Source organism: Pinus tabuliformis, chromosome 3_1, assembly GCF_031772625.1.
Source record: "Pinus tabuliformis cultivar Carrire ecotype Pingquan chromosome 3_1, CPIR1, whole genome shotgun sequence".
Lineage (NCBI taxonomy): Eukaryota > Viridiplantae > Streptophyta > Pinopsida > Pinales > Pinaceae > Pinus > Pinus tabuliformis.
Genome location: NC_142301.1, coordinates 56,608,938 through 56,629,534, shown reverse-complemented (window position 1 = coordinate 56,629,534; position 20,597 = coordinate 56,608,938). Strand labels below are relative to the sequence as shown.

General features: G+C 41.2%; 1 protein-coding gene across 1 annotated transcript in view; it reads left to right on the top strand.

Moving 5' to 3' along the window:
- The first annotated feature begins 5,292 nt into the window (after positions 1-5,292).
- LOC149185746 (zinc finger protein BRUTUS-like) overlaps positions 5,293-20,597 on the top strand; it is a 405,399-nt gene continuing 390,094 nt past the window's right edge. The window contains 1 exon segment of the mRNA XM_089410790.1: positions 5,293-5,998. Within this exon segment, the coding sequence (XP_089266916.1) occupies positions 5,585-5,998 (414 nt within the window). The 5' untranslated portion in view covers positions 5,293-5,584.

The window sequence follows — 20,597 nt, the reverse complement described above, 5'->3', positions numbered from 1 at the left end:
TCCCAGTTTACTAAAGAGAGCCTTTTCTCATTATTCTTTCCTCCTTTCCAAAGGAATTTTCTGATTAGCTCCTCTATGCTTTTTATGATGCCCATTGGTGCCAACAGAACAGAAAATTGAAAGAGAGGCAAACTGCTCAACACTGATTTAATTAGCACTGATTTCCCGGCCAAGTTGAGCCATGTTGACCCCCAGGCCTGCATTTTGGCTCTGATTTTTTCAATTTGAGGGAGCCAGTCCTTGCTTGTAGCTCTCTTGTGAAAGATAGGGAGCCCGAGGTATTTGAAAGAATTCCAAGAGGCTGAAGCAGCAAATCCCAGGCATCTGGCTATGTCACTAGCAACAACTGCCGGGACGTTCCAGCAATAAGTATGACACTTCCCCCTGTTTAATTCACTGCCTGAAGCTTGGCAGTAGTCTTCCAGAACATCCTTGAATTTCCTTGCCATCCATTGAGAAGCAGCCCCCAGGAGCAGCGTATCATCAGCAAAGAGGGCATGATTGATACTTTTTGTCCCTCTTTCTATGCATAGCCCAACTATCTCTTGGTCTTGCTGTTTTCCGTTTAAGTGGAAACTAAGGGCAGAGGCTTGCAGCACGAAGAGGAGAGGAGACAGGGGGCACCCCTGCCTCAGCCCTCTAGATGCTTTAAAGAAATCAGCAGCCCTGCCATTCACAAGAGGGGCAATCCAGGGTTCGGAGATACAAGCTTTGATCCATTTAATGAAATTTTGTCCAAAACCCAGTTTGCACATAACATCAAACAGAAATTTATGTCTCACACGATCAAATGCATTAGCTAGATCGAGTTTAATAACCATACCTTGTTCTTTGCGGCGCTGACTCGAGTGGATCGCCTCTTGGACCAAAATAAAATTGTCTACCAACTGTCTGCCTTGGATAAAACCTCCTTGGTTCTCCGGGATGACTTTTGGGAGAATTTTCTTCAATCTGTTAGCTATGACTTTAGTGATCACTTTGTATCCAACATTGCAAAGTGATATTGGACGGAATCTATTAAAGGTGTTAGCACCTTTTTCTTTGGGGATAAGGGCGAGGAAGGCTGAGTTTGTACAGCCCCCAATTTTCTTGCATTCTTGGGATTTATTTATCATTTTCATGAAATCCTTCTCCACTATCTGCCAGCATACTTGTAGAAACCTGGGAGTAAATCCATCAGGGCCCGGAGCTTTGTCGGGTTCCATAGCAAACAACGCTTCTTTGACTTCCATTGTCGAGATTTTATCTTCTAGCATCTGGTTCATCTTTGCGTTGATGAGCTTGGGGACATTGTCTAGCAGATTGCCGTTTTGGGTGATCTCCTCAACTTCAGAATACATTTTTTCAAAGTGTTTTGATGCAGCCTTCTTGATGCTGACGAAGTCTTTTAAGGTGTTCTCCTCATTTTTTATTTCTGAAATACTGTTACGACATTTTCGAGCTTGGGCCTGCTTGTGAAAAAAGGAGGAATTACGGTCTCCAGCCTTGAGCCATAGACTCCTTGACTTGAGCCTCCAATATTCCTCTTCTGCCAGGCATGCCCTATGGAATTTTTGCTGCAGCTGATATTCCTTGTCTAGCTCTTCTTTGGTGATGTCGGCAACTTCCAGATGAAGGTGCTGAATTTCCAGCTCTTTTTGAATTTTTTTCCTTTCCATTGCAGGATTTGGTAAGGTTTTTATCCAGCCCTTTAACATCTTTTTTACCCTACGCAACTTTTCTTCCCAAACAAAGAATGGAGATCCCTTGACCGTATCCCTCCAGCATTCTCTAATCTTTTGCATGAAATCTACCTCTTTGGTCCATAGGGAATTGAACCTGAACGGTATAGGCCCTAGATCCTTAGAAGGAGTCAGATCTAGACAGATGGGCTTATGATCCGAGACACTACTTTGGAGAATGCGCATTTTAGCCTCCAGCCCCAAGAGAAGGAAGGAGCTTTGAACCAGAAAACGATCCAGTCGCGCTGCTATGTATCCCGACCCCATTCTCTTGTTTGACCAGGTGAACGTGCCTGTGACTGGTTTTATGTCTAGCAAATCCCATTCTTGCATGAGATCTTCAGCCCATTCTCTTGCTGGATCCCTGACTATGCTGCCTCCTCTTTTTTCTGAAGCTCGGAGTGTGAGATTTAGATCTCCGGCAATAATAATATTTCCCAAATTTTCTAGATCTACTAGGTTTTTGATGGAATCCAACAGTTCTTTTTCTCACTTGCATTGTTAGGAGCATACACATTGAAAACACAAATAATCTCCTTTGTTTCTAGATGCTGTAATTTTAAAAAGATCCAATGAGTATTTAGGGATTCAGAGATTAGTAAAAACTTGTTTGAGTTCCAGAGCGTCCCAAGTCCTCCCGACGCTCCCCGGGCCGATACTGCATGAACTCCATTCTTTTTCCACCATTTCTGGCTTGCTTGGAGGAAGGCTGATTCCTCCATCTTGGTCTCCTGGATGAGGAGGATATATGGGATTCCAATCTTATTAAGCTGCTCATCGCTTCTTCCTTTGCTAAGGTACCCATCCCCCTACAATTCCAGGAGACAAACTTCATTATTTATTTCTGCCTTGGTGGGCTCCCTTAGAGCCCTGGGATTGAATTCTAGTCACCTTCGGGGTTTTTGAAAGGAGCTTCTCTAGCGTTGGCTGGCTACCCTGGAGTTTGTCCTTGTAAGTTTCTTGTTCTCTTTTTTCTTTTGTCGTCTTGCGCCCTCGTGTAGATCTTCTGGGAGAGGATTGGGATTCCCCAATTTCACCTTCTTCCTCTGAATCTTCGGACTCTTGGGTTTCCCCTTCTTCTTCGGAGGCCTTCTCCTCTGGTATATTTTTGATGGAGGGGGAAGCTTTTGAGGCAGAGATCTCCTTTGGCACTTCTGTTTCCTGCGTGGTCATGACTTCAGATCCAAGGATTTCAAATTTGTTACCTTGGTTTTCCCTGGCTGACTTTTGAGCAATGCCCTCTTGCGGGTTCTTGGCACTGCCATTTGTGTTTTTCCTGTGAGAGGTTTTGGATCTCTTTGCCTGGTTCCATCCCTCTTCCTTTCCTTTTTCTTCCCCTCCTTTGGACGGGCAGTCCCTTGCGAAATGCCCGTAGACATGGCACTTCCGGCACTTGAATGGCAGCTGTTCATAATCCAGTTTCTGTACATGGGTCCAGGGACCAACCACTATTTTGACGGCTTCCGGTAGTCCGACTTCCAGATCTACCTCTACACAGATTCTGGCGCAGTCGTATTGATCCTTGCTGTTGGCCTTGTCTATGAATTTTCCCAGGGTATTTCCAATGTGCTTCAACGAATCCCAGTTCCAGCAGTGAACTGGTAGGTTGGGAAGCCTTACCCAAACCGGAACTGCTGTTGGCACGTCCACCGCCGGATCGAAGTTCGGAGTCCATTTATTTAAGTACAGCCCTTGAGGGCCCATGAAGTAGGGGCCATTCCTGAAAATTAGATCTTTGTCTTCTTTTGCAGAGAATTCAAACAAGAAGTAGCCTCTCCCGAGGAAGTAAGAGGTTACCTTGTTTTGGATCAGAGGTGCCCAGTTTCTGGCAACCCAGTTTTCGGTCGTCTTCGGGGAAGGCCAGAGTCCTGTAAACTGCCCTACCAGTGCCCGATCTGCCAGGGAGAGAGCTACTTGGATCGGCCCTTCCGGCGGGAGGGCGATCTCCGGGATATCTTCCAACCTTTTTACAAATTTCGCGGCTTCCGAGCATTTCTTCTTGGGCAGAGAGGCTAGGAGGGCTTTGAAGGCTTCGCTGCAGAAGGGGGAGGAGGAGAGGGCTCCTCCATGGAGAAAAAACACCAGCCAGGGCGGCCGCGGCCTGGAGAAGGTCTCTCGGCGGATCCCCGCAGGCGCAGAAAGAAACCTCCGCGAGGACCCACGCAGGTTCCAGGCAGATCTACCCGGGGGCACCTACGCAGTCTCAGGGCGCGAGGGGAGCGGCTGCGCACGCAGTCTCGGCTCCCGCAGGTTGCGGGCTTCTCAGGATGCAGAACTCGGGAGCTCCGATCTAATTTTTTTTATTATTATTTCCATTATTATTTTATAATATTCTTTAGGAGTCTCATTTTAGACCTCAACATTTCTCTAATGCTACCCATTAGAAGAGATTTCAATGAGATTTGGCCATCGTCACTCACTACGTGGTTAAAATGGATATCTGCCAGACCGACATAAAAGGAAGGCTAAAGTAGGGAAAGGGTTCAACTCAATAGGCTAATCTAGTTGACCTTGAACATATAGATATCCCCACCTCATATTGATGACATCTGCAATCACTTGTATCTCTATTTCTTGCAATTTTTACTAGTCAACATTATTAAACATATAGTTTATTTTAGTTATCATCAAACTATGCTACTAGGCAACGTTTATATATATAAAAAATGTTATCCTATAGAATATATGCTATTATTTTGGACCAAAAGCTTCGGTTGTATCATTGATGAGGTTTTCCATGTAACCAACCAAAATGTTATAATTTAATAAAAAATGTTTATTTACTCAAAAAAATTATATAAATTTTAATTATAATTAGATTTATTTTTTCAAATTTCATATATGAAATGAAATGATATGATATTTGAAGGTCCACGAGACTAAAAATAGTTTATGAGACCATTAGTTCTTCGTTTTTCGCTTTTTGCAATTCAATACTTTTTCGATTCAAATTGTTGATGAGGTGACCCAACCTTCCAACAATCTTCTCGCTAAAAAGACAATGCCAAGAAATTGATGCTAACGCCAAGAAATTGATGCTAACACGTTCTCATAACTTTCTCTGATGTCTTTGAATGCATCACATTCCAAAATGAAATGTTTTCCCGATTCCACAGCCCGAGACATGCAAAATGTACACACCAATTCTTCCCAAGCTTCTTTAGGCTTTTTCCACCGCCATGTTTCACACCGAAGTTGGTGTGAGTTGGTCGTTAATTGAGCAATAAAAACCTTTGCCCTCCACGAAATGCTAGCTCTAATGAACTTTTTTTGTTGTAGATCACACATAGGGTTGAAACCTCAATGTAATATTTCTTCTTTTTACCCAACTCTTTTTCCCATACGAAATTTCTCCATAACAAAATCCTTTAGCTTCTTGCTATTTGTAGGACAGACATTAAAGTAGATATTCCATTTTTGCATCCATGTATAATTTTGTTTCATAGTATTTTCTTTCTTTCACTCATAAAAAAATAAAAATATATATATACCTTTCAAATTCTTGGTAATACCAAGAATTTCTCTTCAATGCCCACGGTTTATAGTTATACCGGCACTCCTTGTCTCATACATAGGCCCATCCCAACCCAGGGGTTCAATCCGGCATGAACAGCGGGAGCAGCAAATACTTACCCCAGACTAACAGATATATACCATTTTTTAAATCTTATACCAAAACTTTGATTTGGTCATGATTCTCCCCAGGTCGCTTCAACCATGTCGTTGTCCATGCTGTTTACCGGCATTAAGGTGTCTATACTCAAATGTAGAAATTTTGTTGTAATTTTGTTATGATGTGTTTGAGAGTCGTTACATTTAAAGTTATTGCACGGGTGAAAACGCATTGGTGGTAAGGAGGTCGCATGCGTGGATGTGGAGGACGGGGGCGGGGAAATGTGCCGGCCAGCGTTTTCAAGCGGCGACTTCAACAGTGTTTTGGGCCTCACCAGCCTTGGCGATTGCCGTACAACAATATAAATGTGCAGGGATTCGCCAAATTTGGTTCCCTGGTGGATGGCAGCATGGCGGACAACCACCCAATCGAAGGGACTAGTGATGCATCTGCTGCCGCATCTTCTTCTCCGATTGTGGTGTTAGTGTATTTCCACAAAGCCATACGTCGCGAGCTGGAGAGACTTCACGAGGAGGTGTTGGCAATTCAGAAAGGCGACCCATGCCTATGCCAATGCTATGCCCATGCCCGAATTCAAAGACTCTTTCATCGTTACCATTTTCTAAGACTAGTCACCAAACATCACAGCAATGCAGAGGACGAGGTGCATTCCTCTTCAAACTTATGAGTCTCTTGCACTTTTCATTGGATTCACCAATTATGTATGTGCCTTTATATTAATTGTATCAAAATGTTGTTATAGAAAGTAGATTGCAGTGCTTCCTCGGTCAGAATGACTAGGGAACTCACAATGCTAAGTTCCTTTATTACTAGGACAGACCCATTTAAACTCGTGTCATAAACAGTGAGGTTGCATATTCTGAGTTCCAATATTTGACAGGTGGGCCATTTGTTTGATCTAGAGGTACAAAAAAGAAAGAAATTGTTTTAATGTCCACGACGCTAAAGATAGCTTATGGGACAGATTGCTTTTCCATTTGGCTCTTGTATTCAGCCTCTCACAATGAATGCTCCCAGCTTCTCGACAAACCCCTCGCTGAATAGATTGTTCCAAAAGCTAGTTGCCAGAATATCTGCATAGCTTTCCCTACTGTCTTTAAAGGCCTCACATTTTAAAATGAAATGCTTTTTTGTTTTCACTTTTTTGGAAGAGAAAAAAATACATACTCTTTCCTCCCACACTTCTTTTGACCTTTTTTAGCGCTTGTTTCACAACGGAGTTGATAAAAATTAGTCCTTAGTTGAACAATAAGAATTTTGGCTCTCCAAGAAATATTGGCCCATATGTACGCTTTTTGTTGATAATTATGAGTGAGATTAAACTCTTCAATCTAATACTTTTTCTTTCTCCCTAACTTTTTCTCCCAAATACGTTTGTGGAACTTATCCATAACAATTTTTTTTATTTTATTTTTTTACTGTTTGTGGGACACATGCTCAAGCAAATACCCCATTTACTAAACCATTTGTTATTTTGCTGCATCCATGTCTTTTTTCTTTTGCACAATATGTCATTAAACACAACCTTAGGCCATCTACCCTCTTCCATTTGCTCAATTTTTTTTAAATACCTTATGACTCGCACCATAGCAATTGCTTCAATAGGAGCAGCCCCAGTTCCACTTAATAGGATAACATAAGGAACTGCATTTTGAATTTTGAATTTGTTTGTAATCAAACGCTTATGAATTTTCTCAATTTGTTTCCACTGCATGTCGGATGTACTGCTGGCCCACAATTCACAACCGTAGAGAATCACTAGAATCACTAAAAACCCAAAAATAGTTGGAGTGTTTTTCTAGTCCCATAACTCTACCTCTCTACACCTATTTTGAAAAGCATAAAATGCTTTCCAACCCTCCAAAGTTCTTTTCTTTCTACAACCATCCTAGCTTAGATTTCTGTTGAAGTCAATTCCGTGGTATTTGTAATCCGCAACTTCTTCTAGAATGCTGCCTGTTGTCGCCTAGATTGCACAGGCACCGCGACAACGCTCAGGGTGGGCGCTGTCACTCTGATCCTCGCGCACTTCGTTCTAGCGGTTTCCCAACAACAGACTATGGGGGGTAGTCCCTATAAAATGAGATGAAGGAAAACAAATTGGAAACCAACTTGTTTGGGAGACACAGATGAGTGGCCTAGCCAATTGTTAAGCAAGTTTATTAATTAGATTAGATTTTAAAGTACGAGACTAGTTCCTTAATGGAGTCACAAATTCTTGCTTATAGTAAATTGGAACCAAATGACCTGATGGACACCCGCTACTTAAGATGATTGATTAACCTGAATGATATGCTAACCTATGACCTATGTGTGATGCAAAGATCTTGGTTATTTTTAGTTAAATGCCTAATCTAAATGTAACCTTCCCTTAACTATTTTGAAGCTGGGCTCTAAGGTAGGTTGTGGGAAGGAGGCCAACAGGAAGCAGGGTAGGGCCTAATTAACGATACCTTCTGTTGTGCTCCTATCACCCGATGCCTCCGGCACTGCAAAGATTGTGGCTCTGACGTCTGCAAGGTCACTGTGTTAACTATCGAAGAGTTGCTGAGGCCCCTCAAGCTAAGTGATAAGGGTTGCCCTATATTTCTATCAACCTAGCTTATGCTAGGAGGTAAGTTATTAGTGCAATTTAGATCTAGTATGCTTATGCAAGAGATGAGTGAAATTCATCTTGGATTAAGATTGTGTAAGTTACTTAAGTACCTTTTGTGAATTAGTTTTGAAGCAAGAGTACTCAATAATATTTAGATACAATCTTAAGAAAGATAAATGTTGAACGATACAAGTGTAAACTTCACAAATATTCCACAAGATGCCAAATAACCAATGAACGAACTAGATCTAGTATGCTTATGCAAGAGATGAGTGAAATTCGTCTTGGATTAAGATTGTGTAAGTTACTTAAGTACCTTTTGTGAATTAATTTTGAAGCAAGAGTACTCAATAATATTTAGATACAATCTTAAGAAAGATAAATGTTGAACAATACAAGTGTAAACTTCACAAATATTCCACAAGATGCCAAACTTCTTAAGATTATAACAATTATTCAATTAAATGCCACAATCTCAAAGACTTAGAACTTATGAAAGAGTGCAAAGTTAGACAACCAAGATGAGATAAGTCAATTTCAGATTTATGACAATTTATATTAGCAATAGTAACTCAGAAATTTTAGACTTTATCAATGTTATGACAGTAATGAGAAACTACCTCAAACCATGAAATTTGCTCAACACAAAAAAATTTCAATGACCAGCAAATGTAACTTAACTTGTTTAGCCCACTTTGTGATGATATATTCAATGAAATTTCAGGTCTGAAACATTTATTACAGCAACAAGTAAATGACATGTCAACAAGCTAATGATATCAACACCAATACCCAAAATGCCAAAAAATAGTAAAAATTCACCAAACTTGAAAAAATCAAATTTTAGGGCTTTTAGAGGGTATAACTCAGAAAAATTCATGTATGATATGTTTATTACAGCAGTGAATTAATCATAGATCAACAAGCTAGTGATATTGAAGATGATGCCAAAAATGCCTAAAAATAGTAAAATTTTTGCCGGAAACTGAAAATTCAAAATTTTTGACCTTGATTAAAAATATGTTTCAAGAATATTCAGATCTGAATTTTGCAATTATTCAATAAATTCCAGCAAGCTTTAAAGTTAGATCTAGGCCAAATTCAAGATGCTCAAGTAGCCAAAACTCATGAAAATCAAGATTTATCAACTTTGATCAATTTTGACCATTTATTATGTGACTTTAGGATTGAATTGTTAATGATTTGATTTTTGTAATAAAACTGAAGCAAAACAAGGGTATAGAGGTCAAACCCTTGGCCCAAGGCCTTGAAGATCCCGTGGTTGAAATTTGTTGAAACTTTGGTGTTGGCATTATGATACAGGTGTTGTCCTTGATGGAAACTCACTCAGAGGTATGATACAGGTGTTTTCCTTGATGACAACTCACTCAGATGACAAATCGTAGTGCAGCAGGTCAAGAGAGAGGTATACGCAGGTTAACCTTGATGAAAGTGCGTATACACGCAGGTTAGCAGAACAAAAGGTGCGTACATGTCGGAAAACTAAGTTTTGGTCCATGGTATTTGGTCCGAAGTGTTGACCCCAAGTATTGGGTCCAAGGTATTGGTTCTAAGTGGTTTTGGACCATGGTATTGAAAGAGGCCTAAACCTATATAAGGAGAAGATCATTAGGCCAAGGGGAGGAAGTGGAAGTAATGAATGTTTGATGAAGTGTGAGATCTAGTATGCTGGTTATGGGTTTGTGATGCTTGGCTCGATTTGAATCAAGGAGGCTCTTATGCGGTTGATAAAGGTTGATGGATCGGGATCTTGAAGACTAAAATGTATTATCATTATGTGGTATGATCATGAGTAGATCTGAGTATTGACACATGTTTTATCCTTTATATCTTATTGTCTGGGTATATTTGAAGTTGGAAATTGCAGTGAAGGTATAAGTAATTATCTTTAGATCTGTACGCGGGTTCTCTCTGGTGAAAGAGCGTATACACGCTGGTTTGACACAGTCAAGTAGCGTATACATTATGAGATTTGATGTTTCAGGTTGTTGTTGGTTCTAGTGGTTGTTGCAGAGTTTTGGGCTCTGGTTTGTGTTCTGGTAACTGTATTTTGATGACAGGGTTTCAGTGATTCAGTATTGGGTGATTCAGAGATTGATGATGCAGGTATAAGTTGATGATTGTATTGCAGTGGTGATTGTTTTGTATTTATGGATCCAGTATGAAAATTTATGAAACGTGGTCCCTGGAAGAAAAGAGAAGGTTGTAGCCTTTTGTAGGTCAGCACCTACGTACTAGTACCTCAGCTAGTACAAGAGCTAAGGGGGTTGTAGCTCCCTTCCAGGAGAGTCTGGAGAACGAGAGAAGGTTGTAGCCTTCTGCAGGTAGAAGCCTGCGTACTGGTATAAGACTGCACCAGTACAAAACCATTGTAAAAAGAAGTTTCTTATTAAAGGAAGATAGAGACGAATTGCAGCAGGTGGTTTTCACCCACATTGGGTTTCCACCTTACATCTTGGTGTTCATGTGCGTTGCTTATGTGTGATGTTTTGTTCTGTTTTACTACTCTTGTTTACTGTCCATATGGTTAATAATGTTTTGATGCACTCATTAAGGATCAACTAACCGAATCATAAGTTTACTGGATATACGCTTGTTGCATTACACAGTTGCGTATACACACGGTTTTCCTTAACTGAAGTAGCGTATATGAATTTGAATATGGAAATGAAAAAGTTATATTGATTTGATAATACTGATAAACCCCCCCCGCCCCCACCCCCTCCCCCCCCTCTCAGTATTATTTCCAACATTTGGGATTAAGTTGCCGCTTGAAAAATATAAATTTTGAGACCTTAAACCTGCAAAATTACCATATTTAGCCTTTAAAATTCAGCTTAGGGTTTCAGGTCAAGTTAAGACAAAAATGGCTAAGGAAGGCCAAAGCTAGGCCAAGGAAGACCAACGCTTGTGGATAAGGAGGCTGAGATTATAGATCAGGGGTCAAGAAGGCTGGAAAAGGCCACAAAAGGTCAACGCTAGGAGAGAGAGACCACCAAATGCTGGATGCTAGGGTTTACGGGGCCAAAGAAGGATGACGCTGGGGTTTTAAGGGCTAAAAAGCCACTACAAACCCTCAAGGTCAGTCGTCTAGCCTTCTAGAAGGAGGCCGAGGCCCAAAAAGGCCATGGCTGGGCCCAAGAAGGCCTAAAACCCTCAACACAGGGAGGAAGGGAAGAGGCCGAGGCCCTTAGGCCTCATGGCCAACCTTAGAAAGGCCAAAAAGTGTGACACAGGGGGTCAAAAGGTTGACGTAAGGAGGAGGAAGGCTGACCCTGGGCTTGGAGGAGGTAGATCTGGTTTTGGAAAGGCCAAAAACTGAAAACCCTTGTCTCAATTTTTTTTTTCTTCCGGATCTGAATTTTGTTGTCAAATCTTCAGTGAAAGTCCCTGCAAAAATTAGAAATGCAACACCCAAACCCCAAATATATACAAAATAAATCTAAAAACACCAAACCAAGTTAGAAAAATAACTTAAAAATAAAATTGCAAAATATACATGGGTTTCAAAATAGATTTTGAGAAAATATTTTTGTATGATATTTTTTCCTTGAAAGAATGGCTAAAACGCTTCAGAAAATTTATGCTCTCTATAGCTCTAGCGAAGATTCAATCCACCATATAAAAACTAGGATCCAAGCAAAGTAACCCTTGACCACAGTTTGTGAACTTGGAGACCAAGGATTGAATACCTGCAAACACTATGTATCATCTCAAAATAATAACATAAAGCGCCACATAGGAAGCTCGTAGTCAATACATACTGTTGAAATTTCTAAGTATTACCCGTTAGAAATTTTATTTGTATTCTCTAGTTTATTTCGCCTACTTGTTTAATTACTAACAAGTATTTTAACCGTATAAATACTGAAATAAACAGAATACAGTCTCAACCATCTACAGATCAACCACTGAAAGAAATGAAGAAACACACAAGGGACACCGTTATTTTTGGACAATTGTCCCTAGAAAATCCCAACTTGGGGAAACTGGTGCAACAGTTTTGAGGGTTTTATTATTAAGCAACTTTTCTTGAGTACATTGGGTGCCAAACTGGCTCACCCGACAGAGATAAAAAATCTGGCAATAATAACTCTCTTCGAAAGCAGATATTCCTTTCAGAATATGCTGAGGAGGGAAACGAGTACGAGTTTCCGAAACGAGCACGGGTACGAAATGTGACCACCCCAAATTTTGGAAACGGGGAAACTCTTACTCACATATATATATATATATATATATGGACATTTAAGAAATAATGTGCAATCATAAAGCATATATGATACATTCTAATTTATTACATTATGATTAAATTGTCAATTGTCAATGCATAAACTATAAGTCTCTAAATTTACATCACATTTACTCATGAATGATCACATAATGAAAATAGCAATATCCAAAATCAGCCACGAGAAATTTCTAATTTCTTGTCTTGTGCTTGATTGGGAGTCTCCTCCTACATAGTCGAACGACCTTAGTGCTCTTGATTAAATACAAGTTCCATACCCTAGTACCCTACGTGCTCTTGATTATTGGGAGTCTCCCCTGCATAGAGGGGTTGGTTCTCTTGATTAAATACAAGTTCCATACCCTAGTACATGACAAAATCCAATGGAAACATTGCAATCCCCCCAATCCTGAAATCCTGAAAAATAGATAAGTTCGCTGGATTTTGAGTGAGATCTAAAATTCTACTTTCTCCATATGAAATCCAATGAGGGTGAAATCACTCTCAAACATCTTGAGTCATTTCATGCTAATGTTAAAAATTTAAGTAAAAGGATGAAAATAAAAAATAAAGGAGAATGTGATGAAAATGAAAAATAAAGGAGAATGTTACTTTTACTTTAAGAATTTCACATTACCATGAACTGCATATCAACACTAGGGCCATAGGCTTGAACATTAGGCTGCCGCACTCAAAAAAATCCTCTTTTTTATAACTTGAGAGGCATCTAGAAGCATCCGTAAGATATTTTAGTCGCCCATTAAAAAATTAGAAGGGAAAAAATAAAAAATACAATAAAAACTCAAATTAGAAGAGGAAACTCTATCGTACGGCCTGGAAACTCGTTTCCGACCGTACTGGCCACGTTTGCTCCTCGAGAAACGGACCAGTACAGCCGGAAACGAGTTTCCAGGCCGTACGATACGAGTTTCCTCGTTTCTGTTTCATTTCTGGACGGAAACGGACCCATCTCCAACATTTCCTGCAACTTAGTCTGAAAGTCTGCCCCACGAAACCCTCTCCAGCACAATTTGAAGCACTGCGTCAGCCCTCCTGGCCTTTGTGTTAGCTTGAAACCCTCTGCGTTAGCCCTCTGAGGCTCTGCGCAACCTCTCTGGCCCTCTGCGTCACTTCTGCAGCCTCTGCGTGGATGACGCAGGCCCTTCTGGCCTCTGCGTAGTCACTGCTGGCCTCTGCGTGGCTCCCTCTAGCTTTGCGTCTGCCTCTCTGCCTCTGCGCTGGTCTTCCGGCACTATCTCTATCTCTCTGCCTCTGCGCTGGTCTTCCGACACTATCTCTGCCTCTCTGCTATGCACTCACTGCCCCTCGCTGCAACTTTGATCACTGGTTCAATTTCTCTTAGCAAACCCCGCTCTAGAAAATTGAACTGACTAATCAATCTGGTGTCTCTCCAACTGATCCTCAAGCCTCATCTTATACTTTTTCTGTTGAGTCTTCAACGGTCGAGATTACATCTCTAATCAACGACTAAGATTAGATTTGGCTTGATCCATGTCATTTAGAACCTTCTAACCCAATTTTATATTAATACCCATTAATATTTTTATTTTCCTAAGTTTAGACTTAGGAACCCATTAAAAATATTAATTATTTTAATATCTCCTTCATCGGACAGAATTTCCCAAACCATTTCTAGGTCTTGGAAATCTCATGTGCTTTAGCCTCTCCACCAATTTTCATGGCTAGAGCACATCCGGTGCTATCCCAAATCGACACTCCCTCTTAGCGAGGAATGTGCTCTAGTAATACTCCACAACTGAGCATCACCCTGATTATATGGCACCCGTACTTGTGCTGATGCCAGGCTGTCCTACCCAACATCCTCTGCACTGCTGCATGTTGTACTGCTGCCCATGGCCCTACCACTGCCACTGCTACATCTATACGACAACTCCCTCTGCATCTGTGATGTTGTTGGTCCTTTTTTCCAACACTGCATCTGCACTGCAGTTCTCTTTGATCATGCTGCATTGTTGTAAGGGCTATTCAAGATTTTAATGTAAGGTCTGTACAGAATTTTATAGACATTGCAGAAAATAGTAAAGGCTTCTAAAATTAAACATCATGAGCCTGTGATAAAATTTCCTGAATTTTATAAATTTAACTAACAGAACTGATGAGAGTACTTACCTATAATCCTGCGGTTGATGCTGCCTCAAACTGCTCCTGCTTTGGTTACCAAAAGACCGAAACCACCCAGCCAAATTGAGCAGAACCTCGCTTACTCAGTCTAGTAAGCTTCTCAGCTGAAGCAGACTATTTCCTCGTGCCTAGAAACCTCAGAACAAGCAAGGCTCAATCGTTCCTCATGAACTCTGTGTACCAATTTTCCTCCTGTTTGTTCCCCCTCTCAAAATTGTTCCCTGCTCCTTATATGCTATTTCTTGGCGGTGGTCGCTCCCTCCACCTGCAACCCACCGCTTCACCTTCTCGTGACACCCTTCCCATGTCACGTGATATATATATATATATATATTTCTTTTTTAAAGGTATATTGATTTTTGATTTAATATCCTTTTGTTTGTTTTTAATATAATACTTTATCTTTAATTTATTTTTATTATTTTATTAACTGATTAATATAATTTATTTTTATTTATTTTATAGATAGGTCGTTACAATTGTGCTTCCCATAGCACTACCACTGCTACTGCTGCACTGCAACTCAGTTACTGAGAAGTAAGTAACTGATCTACCCAACTACTGACTTCCTTGTCAGGCTAGAAACCCTCCCGATGCTGAAGCTCTCTTTGTCGCTATCCTGTGCTCCCTTTGTTACCTCTCCGCTGCTACAACAACTTTGTGCCTCTCGCACTACTGCAAACCTCTTTGTGCCATCCTGCACTGCTACAACCTCCTTTGTGCCTCTCGCACTGCTGCAAGCCTCTTTGCGTTGCCAGGGACTACTGCACTCTAGCACTCTCTGCCACTCCATCCGCATCCGCTTCTACTGACATCTGTCATCCTGCTACTGTCACTTCGGAGCTTCCCGTAGCCGGATATGATCCAAGAGTTTGGGTACCTCAAGGATCCCGCCCCACATCTCTTGTAGTCCTCCTGACTACAACTCGATGTCTCCCCACCTCTTCTCTAGAGGTACATGAGCACTCATGGCACAATCGTCATCATCCTCTACCTCCTTTTCCGCCTTCGCTGGCGCTGCCTTGGAGTCAGACGCCTCTCCCTTATTCTTCTTCCTCGGACACTGGTTCACATAATGGCCCAATTCCCCACAGTTGAAGCACTTTATCTTGGAGAGGTCCTTTTTCTTCCTCTTCCCCTGCTGTCCCGCAGATGCCAAAGTTGCATCCTCTTCCTCCTCTTTCTTGACTCGGGCTCCTTTGCTGCTACTTCCCGTCTTGGTCAACCGTCTGATCTCTTCTTGGCGAAGAGCTGCCCACAGTTCTTCCCAATTTGGAAGATGTTCTCTGCCCAAAATGCTTTGGACAAACTTCTCCCACTCCTCGGAGACTGCGTTCAGGGCGATCCTCACCATTAATTTCTAATCTGGCGTGGCCCCTATGGAAGTTAGTTGGTCCCGAATCTCCTTCAATCTGCTGAGGAAGTGATCTACCTGCTCCCCCTTCTGCATCTGATACGACCGTAGTTGATTCTCTAGGAGCATCTTCCTTTGCACAGAAGTGCGTTGATACAATGTCGTCAAGGTGTCCCACATTTCCTTCGCCATGTTCTTCTTAGCAATATGTTGGACCACATGATCCTTGACCCCATCAAGGATTATGCATTTCACCTTGGCCATCGCATCCTCATACCTTTCGTTATCAGTTGGGTCGATTGGGATAACCACAGTTCTCAAGGCGAAGGCCTTGATGTGATGTCTATCCAGAACAGACAGGATCCTGGCCTTCCAGATGAAAAAGTTGGATGCCCCATCCAACCTGTCCTGATCCCTCAGTTCGTTCTTTGCCATTTCTGCTCTTCTCTTCGACTCCCTCTGTGTCTCTACTCTTCTCTTGGAAGTTCTCTTCTGGACTCCCTCTGAGTCTCGATTTCCCTCCTGAAAATCCTTCTGCCAATAGTCAAATCACACCTCTCTGATCCCCTTTGCTCCTGCAACAATGATCTGGATTTCTTGGCTAAAAATCTGCCTAGGTAGCGACTCCCTCTACCTTGGTTTTGTCCCGTTAGGTACTGTTCTGCCTCAATAGAAACAACACCCCACCAGCTTCACTCTCCTCAATTTGCCCACAGCTTCCTATGCCCCAGCAACTGAAGAATTGAGACTCTAGGCTCTGCGCAATCCCGGGAACGCTGATTTGCTCCCTTGGTCAACTGTGTCAACCCTCCTGGTCTCTGCGTGGCTCTTTGTGAACCACTTCTGCCTCTGCGTTGGCCTCTCTCTGGCTCGAATTGATGACACAGGCCCTCTACGTCAACCCTTCTCTATTGCTTTTTGCCTAGGAACAACTTCTATCACTCGGGACAATTGTTTTTGTTGCAAATTTTTCTGATTCAGCTGGCACCTTCAGCTCTTCTATTATTTGCAACGCTCTGATACCATGTTGAAATTTCAAAGTATTACTTGTTAGAAATTTTATCTGTATTCTCTGGTTTATTTCGCCTACTTGTTTAATTACTAACAAGTTATTTAATCATATAAACACTGAAATAAACACAATACAGTATCAACCATCTACAAATAAACAACTGAAAGAAATGAACAAATACACAAGGGACACTGTTATTTTTGGACAATCGTCCCCGAAAAAACCCAACTTGGGAAAATGGCGCAACAATTATGAGGGGTTTTATTATTAAGCAACTTTTCTTGAGTACACTGGGTGCCAAACTGGCTCACCCGACAGAGATAAAAAATATGGCAGTAATACGTCTCTTCGGAAGGAGATATTCTGAAAGTCTGCCCCACGAAACCCTCTCCAGCACAATCTGAAGCACTGCATCAGCTCTCTAAGGCTCTGCGCAGCCTCTTTGGCCCTTTGTGTCACTTCTGCAGCCTCTGTGTGGATGACGCAGACCCTTCTGGCCTCTGCGCACTCATTGCTGGCCTTTGCGTGGCTCCCTCTGGCTCTGCGTCTGCCTCTCTTCCTCTGCACTAGTCTTTCGGCACTATCTCTGCCTCTGCGCTGGTCTTTCGGCACTATATCTACCTCTCTGCTATGCACTCACTTCCCCTCACTGTAACTCTATCACTGGTTCGATTTCTCTTAGCAAACCTTGCTCTAGAAAATCGAATTAACTGATCAATCTGGTGTCTCTCCAACTGACCCTCAAGCCTCCTCTTATACTTTTTTCTGTTGAGTCTTCAACGGTCAAGATTACATCTCTAATCAACGGCTAAGATTAGATTTGGCTTGATCCATGTCATTTAGAATCTTCTAACCCAGTTTTATATTAATACCCATTAATATTTTTATTTTCCCAAGTTTAGACTCAGGAACCCATTAAAAATATTAATTATTTCAATATCTCCTTCACCAGGCAAAATTTCCCCAAACCATTTCTGGGTCTTGGAGATCTCATGTGCTTTAGCCTCTCCACCAATTTTCATGGCTAGAGCACATCTGATGCTACCCCAAATCAACACATACCACTGATCAACGAACAAGAACACCTCTAGTTCCACCCCAAAGTCTTTTATTATGATAGAAAAAATAGTTCCCGGCAGGACATTAGTCTACAAAATGTTTCAACAACAATTCTAGTCAGAGATCAAGATGACCAGAGACTCAATTGACTCTCTAATTTATAGGTAAATTCTCCAAATGGAAAAATAACGGCTAGTTTCTTTGATCCTTGTCAAAATAATCTTGGTCATTGATAAACACTTCAAAATCGTTTAATCTTGGCTCGAGTTTTTATTTTCGAGGAATTTTCGAATCTATCATTTAATTCCATTTTAATTAGTTCAAAATTAATTATTTTGAGCTAATTTCCTCAAAAATTTGACTTTGACTTAACCACCAAGGTCCAAGGGTCCAAATTTTCTTGAAAAATACAATATTCCCTTGGTGGAGGACCTTTAAAAGTTCTCTTTTAAGATCCATGAATTTTCCATTTGGAACATTTATTTTCCTAAGACAATTTAATTTGACTCTAATTAATTAATTTTTTGGCTTAGGATTTAATTTTATTTTGCCAGAAAAATTAATTAATTTACACATGAGGGGATTAATTATTTTTGGAACCCTCTAATAAATAATATTTTTCATTTACAAGACTCAAAGAGGGAATACACATTTGGCTTAGACCTTCAAGATACATAACCCATCTGTGACAGAATATGATCTAGTAAACTAAGTGATTTGTAATAAAATAATTAAGCCAACTAGTTTAAATTATTTTCAAAACAATTTTACATTAGACTCGACTAAAAACAGTTGGACTCATCTAATAATTTGACAATAAATTTCACCCTAGCTTTAGGGATTGAGTTGGAGGGAAAAAACTCTTCTAATTAGCCATGTCTGGAAACATAGGTAATCAGTGAGGTTAAAAAACCTCCTAGGATGAATTCGTCATCAAATTATAGGCTTACCTAGGTTGTTACATAGACTCAAGGTTTTACTAAGTTCATTTACATTACATAACTTGCAGAATGGGTTTACAATGACGTGTAAACTGTTGATAGATGGCTCTATCATGTTGAAAAAATTTGGCACTTCCGTTTCCTTGGAACTTTGACATAATCTGGGGAACACTGCCCTCAAAGTAGAACTTATGCTAGTTATGTTTTCTTTTGTTAGAGAAAACCACTACTTTCGTTTTGCTAATATTGACTTGCATCCCCACCCTTCTACAAAAATGCTCAAGGGAAAGTAAGTGCTCTTGCAAACCAAGAGCAGATTTAACAATCAGAATAAGGTCATCTGCGTACAAAAGAAGCCTTATAACAAACTTGCCCAAATGGATACCGTCACCCCCTTGCAAATTTAGCCACTCTTCAAGCTTGTCGATATATAAACCAAAAAGGGTAGGAGACAATGGGCAACCTTGCTTGACCCTAATATCACTTCTAAAACTTTCAGAAATGCCTGTTGAAGTTCTAATTTTGACTTTCACCTCTTCATATAGCCTATGCACAACTGCTCTCAAATGCTTGGGAACCCCAAGTTCCTCCATTCTGTGCCAAAGCTTATCCCTAGGAACCATGTCAAAGGCTTTTCTGAAATCAACAAAGCAACAAAAGGCTTCTTCCTTTTTCTCCCAAACTTTTTCAATGATGTGCCTTAAAGTTATACCATGATCAACTGTGGAATGTTTAGGTCTAAAACCTGCTTGCCCTTTAGCACGTTTATCTCTTTCTTCTGCCCACTTGCTGATTTTATTTTCTAACATGCTTCCAAATAACTTTGCAAACAAGGAGTTTATCATTATGGTCCTATAATTGGAGGGATTATTGACGTCACCACTCTTGAAAAGAGGTATTGTCAAATTAGTTGTCCAATCTGTGGGGAACCTTTGTTGTATGATATTATTGAAATTTTTTGTAATGTGAGGTGCAAAATTTTTTAAGCCCCATTTTAGATACTCTACTTGGAGTTCAGCTAAGTCTTTTGCTTTTCCAACACCCAACTTCTTGATACCCATCTCTACCTCTTGCGCCGTGAAGAGTTTTGTCTCAATGTTGACCAAGGGAGGAGGGCCAACCTTGGGATCCTGCTCATAAAGTTGTCTTGCATAGTCAAACCATTTAGAAGCTGTAATGCATCCGAGTTTGGCAATTGGGTTTAGGTTATTGTCCATATTCAATGCACCCAATGGGCTGTAGGTTCAATACACTATGTCAAGGGTACACAAATGAAGTGTATGGATAATTCCCATGCCCCACTTGGCATGTAGAATGTAACTTGCTTCTCTGGTGGGGAACTAGGTCACTTTGCAAACCAGTGTCCTAGGAAGAAGAGTAAGGGGGAGGCTTCTGAGACCAAGGCAGCGCTAGCAAGGGCGGAGAAAGAAGTCGAGGAGGATGACGATTGTGCCATGAGTGCTCATGTGCCACTTGAGAAGAAGTGGGGAGACATCGAGCTGTAGTCAGGAGGACTACAGGCGATGAGGGGCAGGATCCTTGAGGTGCCCAATCTCTTGGATTATACCTTGCTACAGGAGCCCCAAAGAGGAGTAGCAGGACTGCCGGATGTCGTTAGAAATGGATGCGGATGAAGCGGCAAAGAGTGCTATAGTGCAGGAGTCCCGAGGCAGTGCGAGGCTAGCAGGCTGCAACAGTGCGAGAGGCACGAGAGTGTTGCACCAGTGCAGGATGGCACAGAGGTGTGCAACAGTGCGAGAATCAGGGAATTGTTGCAGCAACGCAAAAGTCAGTAGAGGGAGCACTTGTTAGCGCAAGAGGGAGCTTCAACATCAGGAGTGTTTCTAGCTTGACAGTGATGTCAG